Source organism: Loxodonta africana, chromosome 24, assembly GCF_030014295.1.
Source record: "Loxodonta africana isolate mLoxAfr1 chromosome 24, mLoxAfr1.hap2, whole genome shotgun sequence".
NCBI lineage: Eukaryota > Metazoa > Chordata > Mammalia > Proboscidea > Elephantidae > Loxodonta > Loxodonta africana.
The window spans coordinates 46,379,861-46,402,357 of NC_087365.1; the positions used below are offsets into that span (position 1 = coordinate 46,379,861).

The window sequence follows — 22,497 nt, forward strand, 5'->3', positions numbered from 1 at the left end:
TCTTCTCCGGTCTTCCTTCTTCATCGTCCAGCTTTCCCATGCATATGAGGCAATTGAAAATACCATGGCTTGGGTCAGACTCACCTTAGTCCTCAGAGTGGCATCTTTGCTTTTTAACACTTTAGAGAGGTCTTTTGCAGCAGATTTGCCCAATGCAATACGTCGTTGGATTTCTTGACTGCTGGTTCCATGGGTGTTGACTGTGGATCCAAGTAAAATGAAATCCTTGACAACTTCGATCTTTTCTCCGTTTATCATTATATTGCTTATTGGTCCAATTGTGAGAATTTTTGTTTTCTTTATGTTGAGGCGCAATCCATACTGAAGGCTGTGGTCTTTGATCTTCATCAGTGAATGGTTCAAGTCCTCTTCACTTTCAGCAAGCAAGATTGTGTCATCTGCATAACACAAGGTTGTTAATGAGTCTTCCTCCAATCCTGATGTCCCATCTTTCTTCATAGAGTCCAGCTTTTTGGATTATTTGCTCAGCATACAGATTGAAGAAGTATGGTGAAAGGATGCAACTCTGATTCATACCCTTCCTGACTTTAGGGCACGAAGTATCCCCTTTTTCTGTTTGAGCAACTGTCTCATGGTCTAGTACAGGATCCTCATGAGAACAATTAAGTGTTCTGGAATTCCCATTCTCTGCAATGTTATCCATAATTTGTTATGACCCACACAGTCGAATGCCTTTGCATAGCCAATAAAACACAGGTAGACATCTTTCTGGTATTCTCTGTTTTTAGCCAGGATCCATCTAACATCAGCAATGATATCCCTCATTCCACCTCATCTTCTGAATCCAGCTTGGATTTCTGGCAGTACCCTGTTAATGTATTGCTGTAACCATTTTTGAATGATCTTCAATAAAATTTTATTTCTGTATGATATTAATGATATTGTTCGATAATTGCTGTATTCTGTTGAATCACCTTTCTTTGGAATGGACACAAATATGGATCTCTCTACTCCGTTGGCCAGGTAGTTATCTTCCAAATTCCTTTTCATAGATGAGTGAGCACCTCCAGCACTGCATCTGTTTGTTGAAACATCTCAATTGGTATTCCGTCAATTCCTGGAACCTTGTTTTTTGCCAATGCCTTCATTGAAGTCTGGACTTCTTCCTTCAGTACTGTTGGTTCTTGATCATATGCTACCTCATGAAATGGTTGAATGTTGATCAATTGTTTTTGGTATAGTGACTCTATGTATTCCTTCCATCTTCTTTTGATGCTTCCTGAGTCATTTAATAGTTTCCCCATAAAATCCCTCAAAATTACAACTTGAGGCTTGAATTTTTTCTTCAGTTCTTTCAACTTGAGGAATGCTGAGTGTGTTCTTCCCTTTTGGATTTCTAACTTCAGGTCTTTGCACATTTCATTATAATGCCTTACTTTGTCTTCTCAAGCTGCCCTTTGAAACTTTCTATTCAGCTCTTTTACTTCACTACTTCTTCTGTTCACTTTAACTACTCTACGTTCAAGAGCAAGTTTCAGCGTCCCCACTTGTCTGTCAGTTTGTTGCACTGTGGTGGCTTGCATGTGGCTGTGATGCTGGAAGCTATGCTACCGGTATTTCAAATACCCACAGGGTGACCTATGGTGGACAGGTTTCAGTGGAGCTTCCAGACCGAGACAGACTAGGAAGAAGGACCTAGTGGTGTACTTCTGAAAAAAATTGGCCAGTGAAAACCTTATGAATAGCAGTGGAACACTGTCTGGTATAGTGCCAGAAGAAGAGCCCCTTAGCTGGAAGGCACTCAAAATATGACTAGGGAAGAGCCACCTCTTCAAAGAAGAGTCAACCGTAATGACGTGGATGGAGTCAAACTTTTGGAACCTTCATTTGCTGATGTGGCATGACTCAAAATGAGAAGAAACAGCTGCAAATATCCATTAATAATCAGAATGTGGGATGTACAAAGTATGAATCTAGGAAAATTGGAAGACATCAAAAATTAAATGGAACACATAAAGATCTATATCCTAGACATTAGTGAGCTGAAATGGACTGGTATTGGCCATTTTGAATCAGAGAATCACACAGTCTGCTATCCCAGGAATGACAAATTGAAGGGGAATGGGGTCGAATTCATCGTCGAAATGAACATTTCAAGATCTATCCTGAAGTTAAACACTGTCAATGATAGGATAATATCCATACAACTACAAGGAAGACCAGTTAGTATGATTATTATTCAAATTTATGTTCCAACCAATAAGGCCAAAGATGAAGAAATTGAAGATTTTTACCAATTTCTGCAGTCTGAAATTGATCAAACATGCAGTCAAGATGCACTGATAATTACTGGTGACTAGAATGCAAAAGTTGGAAACAAAGGAGAAGGATTGGTAGTTGGAAAATATGGCCTTGGTGATAGAAACGACACCACGATCCCATGAGAGAATTTTGCAAGACCGACAACTTCTTCATTGCAAATACCTTTTTCACCAAAACAAATGGTGACTGTATACGTGGACCTCACCAGATGGAATACACAGAAATCAAATCGACTAGATCTGTGGAAAGAGACAATGGAGAAGCTCAACATCATCACTCAGAACAAGGCCAGGGGCTAACTACAGAATAGACAGACCATCAGTTGCTCATATGCAAGTTCAAGATGAAACTGAAGAAAATGAGAACAAGCCCACAAGAGCCAAAGTATGCCCTTGAGTATATCCCACCTGAATTTAGAGACCATCTCAAGAATAGATTTGACCCATTGAATACAACTGACTGAAAACTGGATGAGTTGTGAAATGACATCAAGGATATCATACATAAAGAAAGCAAGAGGCCATTTATAAAGACAGGAAAGAAAGAAAAGACCAAAATGATGTCAGAAGGAACTCTTGAGTGGCTTAAAAAAAAAAAAATTTTTTTTTTTTTTTATTGTCTCACAGTTCGGAAGGCTTAGAAGCCTGAAATCAAGATGTCAGCAGGTCTGTGTTCTATCTGAGGCTGTAGGGGAAGATCTTCCCTTGCTTCTTCCAGCTTCTGGTGGTTTCTGGCATTCTTTGGTGTTCCTTGCTTGTAGATGGATCACTTCAATCTCCGCCCCTGTCGTCGCATAGTCTTTTTCCCTCTGAGTCCCTGTCTGTGCCTCTTCTCCTCTTTTGTAAAGACACTAGTCCCCACTCTGTACGTCCTCATATTGACTTAACTAATAACATCTTCAAAGACTCTGTGATGGTTAAAAGTTGTGTGTCAACTTGGCTGAGACATAGTCTCAGTGGATTGGCAGTCATGTAGTGATGTGGTTTGGCAGTTATGTAATGATGTAATTTGCCAGTTGTGTAATGATGTAGTCATCCTCCATGATTTGATCTGATGTGATCAGCTAGTCAGTTGTAAGGAGCATTTCCTTAGGGGTGTGGCCTGCATCCAATATATATATATATATGGATGTCCTGGCAAAGCTTGCTTGCTCTGGATCCTGCATCCGGGTCATCATCATCTGACTTACGGTTCTTGAGACTTGAGCCAGCTGCCTGCTGCATTGCCTGCCAGTCTTGGGACTCACCAGCTTTGCAGCCTGTGAGCCATCAGCCCGCTGTCTGACCTGCCAATCTTGGGTTCGTCAGCCTCCGCAGCTACATGAGTCAAGAGAAGCCTCCAGCCTGAGGTCTGACCCACAGACTTGGGACTTTCCAGCCTCTACAACTGCAAGAGCTACTTCCTTGAGATAAATATATAAAATATATTATCTTGAGATAAATATATACATATGTGTATATATATATGTAAATGCATATATATATACACATATACATATATATATGCTTACTGGTTTTGCTTCTCTAGAGAACCCAGCCTAAGACAGACCCTATTTCCAAACCAAGTACCTGGGCACAACATGATGAACATATGGCCCTAAATTGTACAATTAAAGAATGGTGAAATGGCACGTGTTTTGTTACATACACATTTACCATAATTGAAAAAAAAAATGGTACCTGGGATTAGAATTTCAGCATATCTTTTTAGCAGACACAATTCAATCCATACCACAGGGTCTCTTAAAAGATAGGAGAGTTTGAGTTACCTATAGATATCTATTTTCTTCCTTCTGTTAGTCTAGGGGTTCTCAGGTTTTAAGACGTGTATAGAATTGTAAACACAAAGCTATATTCACTGTAATCATAGATCCCCACACAGCTCCTCTCTCACTTCCTTCGGATCTCAGCTCCAATGTCCTCTGACTCACAAGGCCTTCCCTGACCACCCCCATATATATTAGCAGTCCCAGCGCTCCCTGCTTCCCCTCACTCTGATTTCTTATTTCCCTGTAACCCATGTCCCCACCTGACAATACTATGTATTTGCTTGTTTATTTGTTTCATGTCACTCTTCTTGCTAGAATTTAAGTGCTTCATAGACCAGGACATATTCTCAGCACCTGGAACGGCACCTACTCAATAAATACCTGTTGAATGAATGAATGATTATGAATGTGAAATTTAAGGGATGTCCAAGGTGCTGGATCTGTAAGTACTGCCTTTGGGACCTACTTTGGAGTCCCTGGGTGGTGCAAATGGTTATGCACTCGACTACTAACTGAAAGGTTGGTGGTTCAAACCTACCCAGAGGTGCCTTGGAAGAAAGTCTTGGCAGTCTGCTTCCAAAGGTCACAGCCTTGAAATGAAAACCCTATGGAGTAGTTCCGCTCTGCACACATGGGGTTGCCGTGAGTTGGAATCAACTCAACGGCAGCTAACAACAGTACCACGTTGGAATTAGATGGTGTTGCTGTGGTATTTCCTGGGAGGAGACACCAGCAAGCTTCTGATATGTCCACCATCCCCTTTCTTACACCAGGTGAATATAGCACACATAATGGACCGTCCACGCCGGCAAAAGAGGGAGACGCAGACAGGCCCCACCGGGCCTCTGACGGGAAGCTCCGAGGCCGCTCCAAGCGGAACAGCGACCCCTCCCCTGCTGGGGACAACGAGATCGAGGTAACTCCCAGCAGCCTCTTTTTTACTTGGTCAGTGTAGTGTCCATCTGTGGTCTGAACAGGAGGTGAAGGGACAGAGTGATCTCCAAACACACGGGGAGAGTTGTCCTTTGGGTTCACAAAGCGCAGTACCAGAGACAAGAGTGCCTGAAGGTGAAGTAGGGGAGAATTAGGTCGGACTTCAGGAAGCACTGTGGACTGACCAGGCCAGGAAAAGATGACCCCCAGAGGTAGTGAAAAACAGTAGTTCTCAAATGTGAACAGCCTCAGAATCACCTGGAGGGCTTGTGAAAACCACAGATGGCTGGGACTCACCCCCAGGGTTTCTGATTCAGTAGGTCTGGGGTGGGGCCTGAGAATTTGCATTTCTAGCAAGTTCCCAGGTGATGCTTTTGGGTTGGGGACCTCACACTGAGAGCCCCTGGTAAAGAAGATAACAGGCCAGTGACTTTTCTATTGGTCAAGAGTGATGCTTAACCCTGGCTACATATTACAACCACCCGGGCTGCTTTTTAAAAACACAGATGCTCAGGCCCCATCTCCACCCATTGAACATACATTTGGAGGAAAGGAGAGATAGTCTTAAAAGTTTCCCTGGAAATTCTAATATGGCTTAGATATTTATCCACCTGGAGGCAAGAGGCTAGCTCAAATGAGTTTTCATGCTTTCCTATGATTCTGAGTTTCTCAGACCTGGCCAAACCTTAGAATCTCCTGGGAGCTTTAAAAAGCCTTCGCTCTCAAGCTGCACTCCAGGCAAATGAAATCAGAGGGTGAGACTCAGGCATCAGTCCTGTGAAAGCTCCCAGCTGAGCCCGTGGGCAGCCTAGGCTGAGAACTGTTCTCAAGGGATGCTCTACTGTTTATAACAAAGTAACCAAAAACCAGACCAAACCTGTTGCCTTCAAGTTGGTTCCAACTCATAGTGACCTTATAGGAGAGTAGAACTGCCCCATAGGATTTCCAAGGAGCAGCTGGTAGATTCAAACTGCTGACCTTTTGGTTAGCAGCTGAGCTTTTAACCATTGTGCCACCAGGGCTCCATAATAAAGCAAGCATAGGATTATTTTTCAGGCACTAACATTTTCCCAAACACACAAAGAAAAAAGCCAACATGGGCGGAGGAAGAGAGAAGCTGCCAGAGGGGCCACAGGCAAGATGGATGGCCAAAAAACCAATATATGCTACTGTTATCTATTGGGGCAGGTGGGGGAGGGGGGAGAAGAATGGGCAAATCCATCAGTTTGTGCTTCTTTGTAAAAGGCAGTCATTTGTTGGCTTAAGTGGGTCATGGGTATATGGATTAGTGTTGACAAAGCCTGGGTCAGGGCCAGGAAATTCAAATGCACCCTCTTCACGTCCTAATTCATAATCCTCTATAGTTCAAGTAGCAGCTACAAAGCTCAGCCCACAAGCTCAGATATGCTAAGAAATATAATTTTTATCATTTCTGTAAAATTAGCATAATTTTTACTGTGAGTCCCCGTCCCATCAAGAAATCCCATCTCATTATAGGGGCCCTTCACCTCCTACAATTGCATGAGAATCCAGGTGTCACAGACAAACAGCTTCTAATTTGCAGTCTCTCCGAGTCACAGCTGCCTGCCTCATTGTCACAGCCTACGATGGTCAGTTAAAATCTGGCCAGGTTCTGGGGTTTCTATGCCATGCATTGGGTGTAAAAATCCTTGTTGAAGCTGAGAACCTTGGAATATTAGCTGCAGTCCTTTGGTTGCAAGCAACAGAAACCAATTCTGGTTACTCAAGCATAAAAAAAACAAAAATCCTCACAACTGGACCAATAAGCAACTTCATGATAAATGAAGAAAATATTGAAGTTGTCAAGGATTTCATTTTACTTAGATCCGCAGTCAACACCCATGGAAGCAGCAGGCCAGAAATCAAACGACATATTACATTGGGCAAAGATGCCACTTTGAGGACTAAGGTGACCCGTGCCATGGTATTTTCAATCACCACATATGCATGTGAAAGCCGGACAATGAGTAAAGAACACTGAAGAAGAATTGATGGCTTTGAATTATGTTGTTGGCAAAGAATATTGAGTATACCATGGACTGCAAGAAAAATGAACAAATCTGTCTTAGAAGTACAGCCAGAATGCTCCTTAGAAGCAAGGATGGCAAGACTTTGTCTCAGGCTCTTTGGACATGTTATCAGTAGGGACCAGTCCTTGGAGAAGGACATCATGCTTGATAAAAGAAAGAGTCAGCAAAAAATAGGAAAACCCTCAACAAGATGGATTGACACAATGGCTGCTCAAATATAGCAACGATTGTGAGGATGGCGCAGGGCCGGGGAGTGTTTTGTTCTGCTATACATAGGGTCACTAGGGGTTGGAGTCAACTCCACGGCACCTAACAACAGCAAGCAAAAAGGAATTTACTGGAAAGAAAGGACATAGAGAGGAGGTCATAAAACCAGGTTAGCAAGAATAGGAACAAAGGCAGTGCTGAGGAATTCAGGGTGCCAAATGAACCATTTTTGATTCTAGCACCAAGGAGAGAACATCCTGTTGGCATGACTTGAGTCTTCTGCTTGCCTTTGACTGACATTCCCACCAAGACAGCAAGCAATGGGAAAAGAAAACCTGGGTGCTCTAGCAGAAGACCTGGGGATGGATACTAGAGGGGCCCAAACAACAAAGGCCCACTACCAGGGCATTTGATATTTAGCCAGTATTACCAGTACAGTGAGACCAATTGTTTATGGTTGTTATCTGCTCCCGTTTTCCTAGCAGGTATGAAATATCTTGGAATGAACCAGTTCGAAGCCTTGGTCTAGGCCTTTGCAAAAGTCTTGATGAAAATTGATTGGCCTCAGGTTGGGTTTGCTTTCTGCTCTGCCATATTCCTGAGGCTTTTCTAGCAGCTTGAGGTTGCAGAGCTATGGAAAACAGAGAAGGCAACACATACATTAATATTTCAGGAACAATTAAAGTCAACTAATACAGTTTCTACCCATACTAGAGGGCAGTGGGGGCAGAAAGACATTTTTCCATAAAGCTGTGAATGAGAGGGGGGCTTGTGGCATGGAAGTTGGGGATTATGGGGTGGTATTATTCTGGAAACATCTGCTTCTCAATTCCAGAGTAAGTACCACTGGGCAAGAACCGTTGAAAAGGTGTGAGCCGTGTTTCACTTCTGTGCTTAATGTCAGCATAAAGGGCTTGCAAGGGTCGCACCTCTTAAGTCTTTGGCAGTTTTGCTAATGACTGAAGCTCATGAGAGAGAAATTATGTAGGAAAATGGAAAGGAGGAAAATTCTGAGCATGTATTAGTTAAAATCCTTTGACTGCAGGTGCCAGAAGCCACATGAGCTAGCTTAAGTGAAATAGCAGAAGTTATTTTAAGGATACAGGGACTCCCTTAGAACTCAAGGGCAGGGGTACCCCAGTATGCTGGAAAGGTCCCGGGACCAGCAAGTAGACAGGGGCAAGGGAATGTGTTTATGCCTTCTCTCCCTCCACGCCACAGTGAAGGTGCTAGAATGTCCAAATCACAGTGTCTGCAGTGCCCCCATTCCCTGGTGACTGGGCATAGCTCTTGTCCCCTGAGCCCCGCCTTAAACTTTGCCCCCACTTGAAACCAAGACCTGGAAAAGTGTTGGCTTCTCTTTCTATCCATCTCCATCCTGCCCCCCCATCCCCACCCCCGTTCTGTCTGTGGACTGGCTTTCTCAGTTCTTTACATCAGCTGGCCAAACTTGGCCACCAACAACCACCCAAAGACAATGAACTTCTTTCTAGGCTTCCAGTTTTAAGTTCCCTGGGAAATACATCTGACCCAACTGGGTTTGGAAGCTCACCCTAGCCCAAACCATCATGGGCTAGGAAGAAGGGTCACCTGTAGACTAAGGACTAGGGTAGGGGACAAAGTGGTGGGAAGTGGGAAAGGGGAGCAGATACTCTTCTTCAGATGGGGATATAATAGATAAATGGAACCTGCACTAAATTTGAAACTATTTGCTGATTTTAAAATATATATATGTATATTACTGAAATTTCTAAGTTTAACTGATCCAACCTAGTCAGTTCAGATAAGTTAGGACTCAGAATATTTGAAGCCTGAAAGCCAGTCATGTGAAAGCAGTAGTTTCCAAACTTTTTTGGCCACAACCCATAATAAGAAATATGTCTAATATTATGATGCAGCACGTACATACACATAAATATAACTAAACAAAAAAAAATCATGATCATTGATTCAAGTAGAATTTTGAATCAACAGGATTGTAGATCAACAATCAATGTCCGTGGAAGCAGCAATCAAGAAATCCAATGATGTATTGCATTGGGCAAATCTGCTGCAAAAGACTTCTTTAAAGTTTTAAAAAGCAAAAATATCACTTTGATGACTAAGGTGCATCTTACCCAAGCCATAGTTTTTTCAGTTATCTCATATGCATGTGAAAGTTGATAATGAAAAAGGAAGCCAGAAGAACTGCTGTGTTCAAACTGTGGTATTGACAAAGAATATTGCACATACCAAACCAAAAAACCAAACTCATTGCCATTGAGTTGATTCTGACTCAAAGTAACCGTGTAGGACAGAGTACAACTGCCCCATAGGGTTTCCAAGGAGCAGCTGGTGGATTCGAATTGCCGACCTTTTGGTTAGCAGCCAAGCTCTTAACCATTGCACCACAAGGACTTCATTGCATATACCATGGACTGCCAAAAGAATGAACAAATCAGCCTGAGAAGAAATTCATCCAGAATGTTCCTTAGAAGCAAGGATGGCAAAATTTCAACTCACTTACTTTGGACACGTCATCAGGAAAAACCGGCCACTAGAAAAGGACATCATGTTTGGTAAAATGAGGAAAACCCACAATGAGATGGATTAACACAATAGCTACAATAATGGACTCAAACATAACAACAATCACTGAGATGGCACGGAACGAGGCAACATTTCTTTCTGATATATACAAGATCACCATGAGTCGGAGCCAACTGGACAGCAACCAACAACAACAACAAAGGACCTAGGATACTAATTGACTTTTTCCTTCTAGATAGCACCCAGCAATTTACTTTTAAAGGCATGGCAAATGCCAGGTGTAAATATAGTCATTGACTTCCAGAAAGTGTAAAAAGGTGGCCCATTCAAAATGGCAGACTGAGCAGATGCCTTTGCCTCCCCTCCTCACACCAGCTACACATATAATAAATCAGGTTCTTTGTTCTTAAAAACAATCATCACCACTTTAAAGCTTAAACCAAAAATATCCCCTGAGGTCTTCCTAAAACCAAACAATCATTTAGCTTGGTGTTTTAGTAAAGAATATCCACCTTGAGCATTATGCTCTTTTAAGAACTATCTCTATGGGATCAAAGTGACAACAGCAACTGTAAAGATTAGATAGGAACCTGAGGGGGCAGTGAGTTTATGTTAATGGAGGAGGAACAGCTCAGCAGAGTGAGAATGGCTATACAACTTGAAGAACGTAATCAATGTCACTGACTTGTACATGTAGAAATTGTTGAGTTGGCTATGCTCTTACGAGTATATTCTCAACAACAAAATGAAATAAAAAAAAATAATCACCAGGAAAACCAGTCGTATGAAGGATAAAAGTCAAAGTAAGTAAATAGAATAGATGAGAGAGGTAATTTAAGAAACAGAACTTAGAAAAATTCTTATTGGTTTTCTCATAGAGACTCAAGGAGATATTGATTCCGGAAAATAGGAAGTAGAGACTATTGAGAAAGGAACACTCAGAGAAAAAGAAGGAGTTACTGGAAATTTTTAAATGACTGCAAGAGTCACAACTTTAATAGAAGGGTTGGAAGAGAAAGTTTAAGAAAACTCCCAGAACATAGATCAGGAAGACAAAAATATAGGTAATTTTTTTTTTTTTTAAGGATGAGAGACAGTGTATCAATCCAAAAGGTCTAATATTTGGCAATTGGGAATTCTAGAAAGAAAGAACAGTGGAAAATATGAGAGGAAATTATTTAAAGAAATAAGAAAATAAAAATGTTCAGAGCTATAGAAAGGTACAAGTTATTGGATTGAAAATGCTCAAGTACTGAACAGTATAAATGAAAAAAAAAAAAAAAAAAGACCATACCTAAATATATACTCATGGTACTGTGGATACCAAGTATAAAGAAAAGATCCTAGAGAAAGGAAAAAAACCCTGCAGAGGACTGAGGACTAGCAAAGCATCACACTTCACATCAGCGACACCGAACACTGGAAGATAGGGGATGAATTCTTCTAAAGATGTAGAAGACATAATTTTGAAGTTGTAATTCTGTACCTGAAGAAACTATAGAGCAAAATAAAGATATCAGCTGTGCAAGTTTTCAGAAAGATTACTTTCCATGCACCCTTTCAGAAGAAGTAATTTAAGAATGTACTCAAGCAAAACAAGGTAGAAAACCAAGAGACAGAGTTAAGTCCCAGGAAACAGTGGATCTAACCCAGAAATGTAGTGAAAGGAAGTCTTGGGATGCTAGCTATTCAGCAAGCCTAAAGATCAGTCCACTTTGGAGCGTTTTGTAACCAAGGATGGTCATCTCTAGTAGAGAGTCCATGCTACAGAAGGTGTGGCTGAATTTGAGATTCTAGCAAAAATATGTTACTGCAAACAAGAAAAGGTAAAAGCAACAAATAAACTCCATCAAAAAACAAAAAGTTATGCCAGAAAGGCATGGTTTAAATATGAATGAATTCCAATATGGCATGATCATAATCAGTGTTAAGAAAGGAAATACGTGCGGCTTTGATGGTAGGAACATTCTCTTTAAAGTAGCCCTGTGTGACATTGGACACACAGAGAAGGAAGTGAAATCCTAGCACGTTTCTTGGCTCTGCAGTGAACAATAATCACAAGATGTAAATACCCCTCACCGTTTATCAACTTTTAAATGAACACATGGAGGGCATGGAAGACTTAATTAGAGCTACAAAACCAAACGTACAAACCAAAGTTTATCCATGTTAGTGATGGAAAAGTAAAGCTAAAGCTGGTAGATACTGGAGCAAGTGGGGAAAGTAAAACCCATAGCGGGTTTACTGTTTTAGCCAAGAGCTAATGCCCTAAGGTGAGGGAATTGGAAACAGAGGAGTTCACAGATGTGAAAACTGGAAGGAGGTTCCCATGAGCTAAATCCCCATCGTTCAGAGCACCCAGTCAAAAAATACCGTCTAAAGTTGGCAAATCAAGAAGTAAAGGTAGACATGTAAAAGTACGAGCTATGGAAGTAACCACTTGAATCACCTCAAACAGAAATGGTTAAAAAGAGTTGGGCTAGGGGTGGGCTAAGTGTGAAATGATAGTATTTCATTTTGTCAAATGAATTTTATGATTTTTACGGTTGTTTTTGGACTGAGCTCCATTTCGAAGCTTTTATGCATAAGGCAAGAGCCAGCTTCTTGGTTTTGGCACCCACGTGGTTGGTAGGAGCCCCAAAATTGGCCATCAGGATAGGCTTTACACAGATGAGGTTGGATGGGGACTCAACAACACGTCAGTGAGCTGTGTGTTTAACAGCTTAAAGATAGCGTTTTTCAAGGCCTCTTTCTTCTCCAAGGGAATTAATTTCTGCAGACGTTAAGTCAGACGCGAGTGAGCCCATTTGTCTCCATCCTCTTCCTCTCTTTCGTCACAGCGTGTGTTCGTGTGGGACTTGGATGAAACGATAATTATTTTTCACTCCTTACTCACGGGGACATTCGCATCCAGATATGGGAAGGTAAGGATTTATTTTGTCTTTTTTTTTTTTTTTTTTCCAACATGCTTGTCAGTCCAGCCAGCTTGTTCTGAGGATTGTGGGGGCAGTGGATGAGGTAGCTCATACAACAAAAACTGCCCCTTTGGGTCAGCCTGGGTTTGAAGACGCCGGTGGAATGTTCCTTTGACATGTGAAAATTTAATTAGCTCCCCTTCTATTGTCTCCCATGCCTTTTCTTCCAACACATGAAGCGTTCAACGTCTACCTGATAGGACATAGCTCGTAGTCGGCTGTTTCGCTGCTAAGAGGGCTAGAATACACTGCAGCCAAAAACAGTAATCCTAGCTTTAAAACAAGGTAAAGTACTTTTCTTCTTCCCTGTTGTTTATCTTAGTGTGTCCGGCATCTGAATGTAATTTTCCTTCCGTTTTTCCAAGACGGGGGGAGGCTTTGTCAGCTCCAGGGTTGATCTTAACAACAGCTTTGCAGACGCATCAGCAGATTAAGTCGAGGAGCCATCTAGTTAGGATGCTGGGCGTATGCTATTGGCTGATTAGTGGTAAATGGAAGAAATGTTTAACTGCCTTAATAATGCCAAAATGAGTCCAACAGTTAAGAACCCTAACCTCACCAATTCTTTGAATTCATCCTGTGGGCTTCTCAACCAACCACATAAGGATGCTCTAGACATCGGCCATCTCTTTAGGGGAGACACCTGGGAATGGAGGGACAGTGCTTTAGAGGATAATCTATTGTCATCTCAAGAATTAAGGAGGGTGACTTTCTGGCAGCCGCTTCTACCCATGGGTAGGAGCCTTGAGACTCGTCAGTGACTGGAAAATATTTCTGTTTCTGTTTAGAGACCAGGAATATGATTTGACATCACCTCATGGCTTTTCCAGCTGTTCGTGTTTTTATGGGGGTTGTAACAAGCTGGGTGTGTAATTAGCAAGATAGATTTATTGTCTGCCATTATGTTGTAAAGAATATAAAAATGGTGTTGGTAGTGTAGAAATCTCTCGCCATGTAGGAATGCCGTTAATATGTCTAGCAGGGCCTGCGGGAAATCCAGCATGCGATTTTGGACTGTGCGCAGCTTAAGCCAGGCTGCTGAAAACACCCAAGAGTGGGCTTGGCAGCCACTGCAAAAAGTTGGGCTGTCCCAAAGGGACTGTGGTAGTAAGGTGCCCACTGTGTTTTATGGGTCTCCTAACTACCCTGGTAAAGTCACCTCCCCTGAGAAGCTTCGCTTCACTCTCCTTCTTCTTAGAGATATCCCACTCTGATGTTCTATAGCTCCGTTCAACAGCTGACTTCTTATGGATCATGTAGGGCCCAGTAATCTTGGTTATGACTTTTGCATCAGTGTCTCACCACCACCCCCTAAACCAAATTGTGAACTCCTTCAAGATGAGGAAGGACACCTAGTGCTGCAACAGGTAGGTGCTCGACTGCTAACCAAACGGTTGGCGGTTCAAACCTACCCAGTGGCTCCATGAGAGAAAGACCTGGTGATCTGCTTCCGTACCTAGAAAACCCTGTAGGACAGTTCTACTCAGCCACATAGGGTCACTATGAGTCGGAATCAACTCAACAGTACCCAACAGCTCAAGACAGGGACAAAGCCCAGAGGACCTCTCTGGGCCCTATGTCACCTGGTCCATGACATTCCAAATTGCTACTCACCTCTCTCCAACCCAGCCACCTAATCCCAGCCATCTTCACTTTAACTCTTCTGTAGCCTCCCACCTGGTCTCCCATCTTTCACTCTTGTTCTTACAGTCCATTCTCCCCAACGGCAGCCAGAGGGGTCATCCAAAAATACAAGCCCAATCCTATTACATTCCAGCTGAAACATCAGCAGTGGCTTCCACATGGACAAACCCTAACCTCAGCCTCCAAAGCCCTACATGGGCTGGCTCCTGCCCCACTCCCTGCCTCATCTCCTGCTGTTCATCCTGAGTCTTTCTGTCCATGAACCTTGCCATATTCTCTCCCAGCTCAGGGTATTTGTTCATACTATTCTCTCTGCTGGGTTTCTCCCAGAAGCAGACCCTGGGACAAGGAGTAAGTGCAGGTAGTTTATGTGGGAGGTGATCCCAGGAAGCACCAGGTGCAGAGGTGGAAGGTGAGACAGGGAAGGGAAGGAAGCCAGTACAAGTTGCATAAACAATTACTACTATGAGCATGTGGGGCTCAGTCCCAGTGGGAACCTCTGGAAGACTGTGTAGGACACAGTCAACGTTGACCCACCCAAGGGGTGAGGGAGCTGGAATATTTATCGACAGGTTTTTTTCCATCATAGATTGAGGACTTCTTATAGGAATGTTATTTCCCTGCATTTCTGACCTGCTCCAAGAAACCCCTAGGGTAGAGAATCGCAAGTGCTAACAGTAGAAAGCCTCAGCACGTACAAAATGGTGACACCTAGTAAAACATGGAGTGGGAGGCAATGGAAGCTTCTGTCGTTACCTAGAATGAGGACTTCCCTAACCACCACCCCTATCTACATTACATCTCTTCCCATAACTCTATTTTTCATTTATATTATAATTTGCACTGATTGTGTGGCCCTTCTAGACTTTAAGTGCCATGAGGGCAGAGGTCATGAGCATTTTTTATCTACCCAACCCAGCACAGTGCATGGGACAGAATTGCTCAGTAAATATTTGTTGCATGAATGAATTGGGACAGTTCTCCAGAATGTAAGTAGCATGAAGACAAGGATTTTCTTTTTCTTGTTTTGTTCATTGCTTTATCCCCAGTGCACAGAACAGTGCCTCCAGCTTAGTGAGTGTCAAGTAAATATTTGTTAAATGAAGGAAGGAAGGAAAATAATATCAAAACAGAAATTCCTTACTGGCAGCCACAGGCCAAATTTAGCCTACAGACATTTTTTGTTTGGCCCCAGAGTATTTGAAAAAATGTGAATTTGTCGCCAACATTTAAAAATCAGGAGATTGCGCAGACCAAAACAATCAAGATTTCCAGCTCTTCTTGAAAAATTAGGAAATTTGGCAACCCTGCATTCACAGGTGGCAACAATCAACCAGAGCTGAGTAGCAACAGCTGTCATTAGAAGAGGTTCACCCTCTCTCACCCATCACAGCCCCTACCTGGCCTGTTTTACCCATTTACACAACCTTTCTGGCCCAGTTGGCATCTGAGTTTCAACACTTCTCCTAGAATTACAGAACCAAGAAGGTCAGAACTTAAAGGACCTAGGAGATCATGATGCCCAATTAGCCTCCATTGTACATGTGGAAGGAGCACTGATGTTGCATAGTGTTTAAGTGCTCGGCTGCTAACTGAAAGGTTGGTGGTTCAAACCCACCAGCCACTCGAGGGAAGAAAGATGTGACAGTTTGCTTTCGTAAAGATTAAACCCGTTGCTGTCAAGTAGATTCCGACTTGTAGTTACCCTGTAGGACAGAGTAGCACTGCCCCATAGGGTTTCCAAGGTCGTAATCTTTACAGGAGCAGATCACCAGGCCTTTTCTCCTGCACAGCAGCTGGTGGGTTCAAACCACTGACCTTTTAATTAGAACCTGAGCACTTAAGCACTGTGCCACCAGGGCTCCTTCTGTAAAGATTACACCCTTGGAAACCCTATGGAGCAGTTCTACTCTGTCCTATAGGGTTGCCATGAGTTGGAATACACTCGACAGCAACAGGTTTGCTTTTTTTTTGTTTGATTACTCTGAGAGGAAGAAAGGAAGAGTGGATATTGAAGGACAACTAACAATTTCTAGCACAAAGTACCATGTAGTAAGAGGAAGAACAATGAAAGACATAAAGGCTTAGGAAGAAGAAAATGAGCTCCATTGGAGAGGCCTAGAGGACAGCTGGATTTGTGGATCTGAAGCTCCAGAGAGAGGTCTGGGTTACAGCTATAAATTTAGAAGTCAGAGAAATAGAGGGGGTCTAGCGGAGCAGGACTGTGTGCTTATTTTACAGACAGAGTAACTGAGGCATGGGGAGGTTGTGTAGTCTAGGTATTCATCAGAACAAAAATGCGTGGCCTCTGGCTGCAGGCCCATGGCTCTTTTTGAATCTCTGTGCTTCTCCAACAGCCGAAGATTATTAATAGCTTATATTAGCAGGACTCTCAGTTTGAAGCACAGAGTGCTTAAGCTACAAAGGAAATTTATCGGATCACAATAATTGAAAAACCCAGGAATAGGTGGGATTCAGGTCTGGCTGGATCCAGGAGCTCAAGCAGGGTTCTCAGGGTTTTGTCTTTCTGCATCCCTCAGCAGACTTTCTCCCCATAACAACTCCTGCTTAGCAATCCCAGCTGAAAAAAAAGGAGCCTTCTTTTCCCCAAATTCCAGCACAACTTGCAGGTTTGAATCTCATGGGCTCAAACTGGGTCACATGCCCATCCATACACCCACCTCTGTAGCTCTGATTGGCTAACCTAGATCAAGGACCCACTCCCGGCATGGCAGGAGTGGAGAAGCAGGTTAGCTCCATCCCAAGCAAATAGACTGTGTGAGGAAAGGATGTTTCCCCTTAAAGGAAACCAAAGTGCTGTTTACAGATAGGATGAGAACCATGATCATGAATGGGCTCCAGTGAACGGGCTCTGAAGGCTGAGGCCCCCTGCACGTCCGTGCCAATGACCAACAGCTCTTTATTTGTGGCCATTAAGTTGAGCACTGTTCAGGAAGGAGACGTCATATCATTTGTGGTCCTGGCCAAGGGAGAAACTTGCTGTTTACTTAGGGAAATAAGACCAACAGAGCTAAAATGATTAAGACGTGATTCAAAACAGGGTGTTGGAATGTTAAAACAGAAGCTGGGCTGTCTTCCTGCTCCCAATCAGGGGAGTGCTGCTTGAGGCTGTCATCTCTCCACTTCCTTTCCATCTCTTCCCCCAGTGCTCAGAGCCAGAGCATCCCTGTGGAAGCCTCCGCGTCTTGTGCATCCATTAGAAATCCCCCCAGAGAGTGGGAGTGGCTCGTTGCCAGCGGTTGCTGCCTCCTACCTCGCCTATCTTCCTCCACTCCTCCAGTCCCTGAACTACATTTTTTTTCCAGCTGGGGTTAGGCAAATGCAAGGTGGTCAGTAGCCTTTGTCTGTGGCCAGGAAGGAATCCTAAGAGGGGTTAATTAGCTGTCCTCCGGGGGTTCCCTGTGAGTAGGCCCTGATTTCTCCTTTTGTACCAGGCCTTTCAGACAGCTCAGTATCAATCTGAAGCTCAACTCTAGAACTAGTTTTTGTTTTTTGTCTTTTTAATAACAGCTTTATTAAGATATTCATGTACCATAAATTGCCCCTTTAAACTGTATATTTCAGTGGCTTTTAGTATATTCATAGAGTTGCGTTATCATTAAAAAAAAAAAAAAAAGTTGCCATCAAGTAGATTCTGACAGGTACCGGTAAGATACCTCAAAGGTTTTAATTATCGCACCTTGGATGAAGTATGGTAAGGCCAGACACAGATCAAGAGAGAGAGACCATGAACGTCTTAAAGGTTGTACTATACTCAAAATCGACACAATGGCAATGGGTTTGGTTTTTTTTTTTTTTTTTTTCTTAATACAGGGGCCCTGGTGGAGCAGTGGTTAAGAGCTCAGGCTGTTAACCAAAAGGTCAGCAGTTCAAATCCACTAGCCTCTCCTTGGAAACCCTATGGAGCAGTTCTTCCCTGTCCTATAGGGTTGCCATGAGCCGGAATCGACTCGATGGCAACGGGTTTGGTTTTTGGTTTTACTATGCTCACAGATTCCTGGGGAAGAACACTGGACACCACCACACCAGGCTGCTCACAAGGTTCCACCTGGGTATGGGGTGGCAACAAGCTGGAATTGTGGAAGACGTCTTATGTATGGCAAGCAAGGTGGAGTTAGCTCCTGGAGACTGGGTATTCTGAATAAATCCACCGACTCTGGGACATAGGGTGCTCAGGTGGTAAACAGTGGTTAAGAGCTCAGCTGCTAACCAAAAGGTCCTTGGAAACCCTACGGGGCAGTTTTACCCTGTCCTATAGGGTCGCAGTGGGCAGTGGGGCTGGGATACAGATGCTCTCCCTAGTTGTTTGGTACCTGGCCCCAGGGCACTTGGAGTAGGTCCACGGTGGCCCAGGAGTATGAGAACCAGATGAGGGAGGTGGAGTATAGACTTAATCAGCTGTTCAAGGAAGGACACTGACCAGTCTCTAGCTAGAGCCTCAAAACTGTGTCAAGACCGCATTTAAGGAAAATATTATACTACGTCATAGCAGTGGAATCATACAATATTTGTGCTTTTGTGTGTGACTTATTTTACATAGCATAATGTTTTCAAGGTTCGTCCATGTCACTGCATAGATCAGAACTTCATTTCTGTTTATGGCTGAATAATACTGCTTTGTATATATGGTCCACGTTTTGTTTATCCATTCATCTGTTGATGGACACTTGGGTTGTTTCTACCCTTTGGCTGTTGTGAATAGTGCTGCCAGGAGAGCTGGTATACAAGTATCTACACTCCTGCTTTCACATCTTTTGGGTATACGTCTGAGACGGGAATCGCTGAAGCCCTGGTGGTGCAGTGATTAAGAGCTTGGCGCCTAACCAAAAGGTCAGCAGTTTGAATCCACCAGCCACTCCTTGGAAACCCTATGGAGCAGTTCTACTCTGTCCTATAGGGTTGCCATTAGTTGGAATCGACTCAACGGCAACAGGTATGGTAATTCTAAGGCGCCCTGGTAGCACAATGATTAAACACTCTACTGCTAACCAAAAGGTCGGCAGTTCAAGCCCATAAAGATTACAGCCTACGAAACCCTATGGGATAGTTCTGCTTTGTCCTGTAGGGCCCCTATGAGTCGGAACCGACTCGCTGGCCCGCAGGAACAACAACATGGTAATTCTGTGCTTGATTTTTTGAGGAGATACCAAACTGTTTTCCATAGCAGCTGCACCATTGTATTGTTTTGTTTTGTTTTTATAGACCTTCTATTAACTTTTTCTCCTTGGTTCAAAATGCGGGAGGATATTTTGATAAGTGGAGGGCCACATTTTCCCTCCTGCCTCAATCTCTATGGCAAACCCCAAGGTCGTCGAGTTTACACTGTGTCCCCAGAGCCTAGAACAGTGCCTGACATATAGCAGGAGCTCAGTGAATGTTTGTTTATTTCATAGGTGTTACCAGATGAATGAGTTAAATGTTTGTAGCAGGTGCAGTAGCCCACACAATCAGAGTCCATGAAATAGAATTTTCTTTTTCTGCAATGCAGTTTCATTTCTAGTCAATCCTTCTCTCTTCTGGGTTTCTCTTCCTTCTTCCCTGGATTGTATTAAAATTCCCGGGGGCTTATGCAGCACCAAGGAATTGAGTGGGAGCCCTTGGCCCTCATGTCTTCTGTCCACTTAGGACACTGCTGAGGTGTGCTGGTTCCCGTCTGGTGGCGTCTAGAATCTCGGGGAGGCTGCCTGTGGTCCTGTCTGCCTTGCCCACCTCCCCAAGCCAGGCAGTCTTTTAGGTTTTGCTTCCTTACACAGGTGTGAGGTGCATGATCTCTGAAAATCTCCTTCCCCTCCGTGGACTTCAGCTCTCAGTAAACCAGGCCGAAAATCCAATGCCATCCACTGCCCCGTAAGCTCCGGGAGCATGAAGATTGGGTCTGATTTGCTCACAGCTTTACCCCTGGCACCTGGCAGTGCCTGGCGCATATACTTGACAAATATTTGTTGAACAAACAAATAAATAGCTCGAGGGCAGGGAGTTCCCGGTGCATGCAATTGCAAATGCAGCAGAAATCAGATGCCAGGACTCCAACCCTTGAGGGAAAAAATGTCCACATGTGTGATGAGTCAGGGCCTGTCAGCAACTCTCCAGGGCTGAGAAGCGGATGCCAGCCTGGCCCAGGCCCCACCCAGAACTTGGCTTACAGTAGGGGCTCAGCAGATGCTGTGGAATGTTGAGCAAGTAGCCACTCCAGGCAGGGTTAGGGCAGGTGAAGGACCTGGGATGGGGCCAGGTGGTGCAGCTCTGAAGCTGGGTTGCAGGGTCAGGTGGCCCTTGAGGTCTGTCTGAGCAGAATCCCATCCAGAGTGTCTTTCCATGTCATCTCCTTAAAGGGCCAGTCCCTGCTCAGGTCTTTGGATTGGAGGCCTCAAACTGGCAATCTCTGGGCTGAGTCTGGCCTGAAAACAGACTTGATTTGATCTCCTGGCATTTCTTTACATTCTAAATTCATTGCTGATATTTTAAAATCTGGAAGTTTTACAATAAAAATCTGGATGCCTGACTTCTCTTGAAAAATTGGGACGTCTGGAAACACCAGGCCTGGATTTTCAAAAAGCAACTATTGAGAGTGATGGGTGAGGAACCCTCAGACAGGGCATGTGCCACCAGGGTACCCAAGTGCCCTACTGTCTGGGTGGAGAGGAGTTGTGTCCCAACTAAGCTGTGTTTTTTGGAGCAGTTTTGCTCATGTGCGGTGCCTCTTTGGTCCCCAAAGTCATTTAAGCTTGTGACCCAATGCTAGGTTATGCCCAGGATATGTGAGATATGTAAAGGCAGGGTCCACTGCCCTCTGTGTCAACTCTGAGACACAGACTCCCTGGCTTCCCCAACTCAATTCCAAGCTTTGTCAGGTGGTTCCAAACTGAAGAGGCAGACTACTTACTTCCCCAAGATCATCTCTTTTGGGAACTCATTATCATGGCCACTCAGTTATGGCTTAAATCCACCACTACCACCATTACCTACCCATCCTCCAACAAAGAGAAGAGAAAGAATGTAGAAAGATGTAGAAAGAATAGACGGGCTTTGGAGTTCTCAGTAGGTAAGCCGGAAGCTAGAATCAATGAAGAAATGCCTTAAGATTATGAAGGAAAGTTGTTTCCAAGTTAGAATTCCATACCCAACCAAACCACCAGTCAAGAAAGAGAGTAGAATAAAGACATTTTCAGGAAGTGGATGATGCAGTGTCTCAAAAAAAATTACTGCCACATACCCTTTCTCAGGAAAAGAATATGCTCCACCTCAACATGGGAGAAAAATTAAGAGAAAGACGTGAGATTCAGGAAACAAGGAATCCAACACAGGCACAAGACCAAGGGAATCATTGCATAGGGAAAATATGTCTCAGTGTGAGACCAGATGGCAGCTGAAATCGGTCCTGATTGTAGGCAAGTCAGAAGGTTCTGAGAGAGACTTCTTCAGGAAGAAGAAATTGATAAAATATCTGGTGTGCCTGAATGTATGGAGAGGATGTTTCAACAATTTGAGGAGTATTTTGGGTTGAAATAGAATTAAGTACATAGAAAACTAAGCAAATAAAAAAAAAAGGCCACTATTAACTCCAGGGAAAACAAAAAGCTGTGAAAGAAAAAAAATACTAGTGGTAGAGCTGTTTTATCCATTAGCTGCATAACAAACCACCCCAAAACGTAGTGGCACAGAGCAGTAAGTATTTATTGAGCTTCTTAGACTGTGGTTCAGCAGGGAGGTTCTACTGATCTGGGTTGGGCTCACTTCTGTGTCTGTAGTCGGAAGGCAGATCAGGTGGTCCCAGATGGTCCCAGCTGGAATGACTTGTCTCTGCTCCATGGGGTCTGTCATCCTCCAGTAGGTAAATCCAGGTTTGTTCCAGTGGCAGAAGCAAGGGTCCTTTCAAGGAAAGAGAATGTAAGCACACAAGACCTCTTGAGAACTGGCACACCAATGTTTTCCACTGTATTCTGTCCACCAAAGCAAACACAAGCCAGCCAGATTTAAAGAATGGGGCGATAATTCCCATCTCTTGATAAGAGAAACTATAAAGTCACACTCCAAATGGTGAGGATATATAAAGGACATTAATTAGAGCTTAATCTGCATCATCTGT

General features: G+C 43.5%; 1 protein-coding gene across 1 annotated transcript in view; it reads left to right on the forward strand.

The window, feature by feature from the left end:
* The window catches only part of EYA2 (EYA transcriptional coactivator and phosphatase 2), a 175,733-nt gene that overhangs the window by 75,014 nt on the left and 78,222 nt on the right, over nt 1-22,497 (forward strand). The window contains exon 4 of the mRNA XM_064276435.1: nt 4,825-4,967. Coding sequence (XP_064132505.1) covers nt 4,825-4,967 — 143 coding nt within the window. The remainder of the gene's footprint in view (nt 1-4,824; nt 4,968-22,497) is intronic.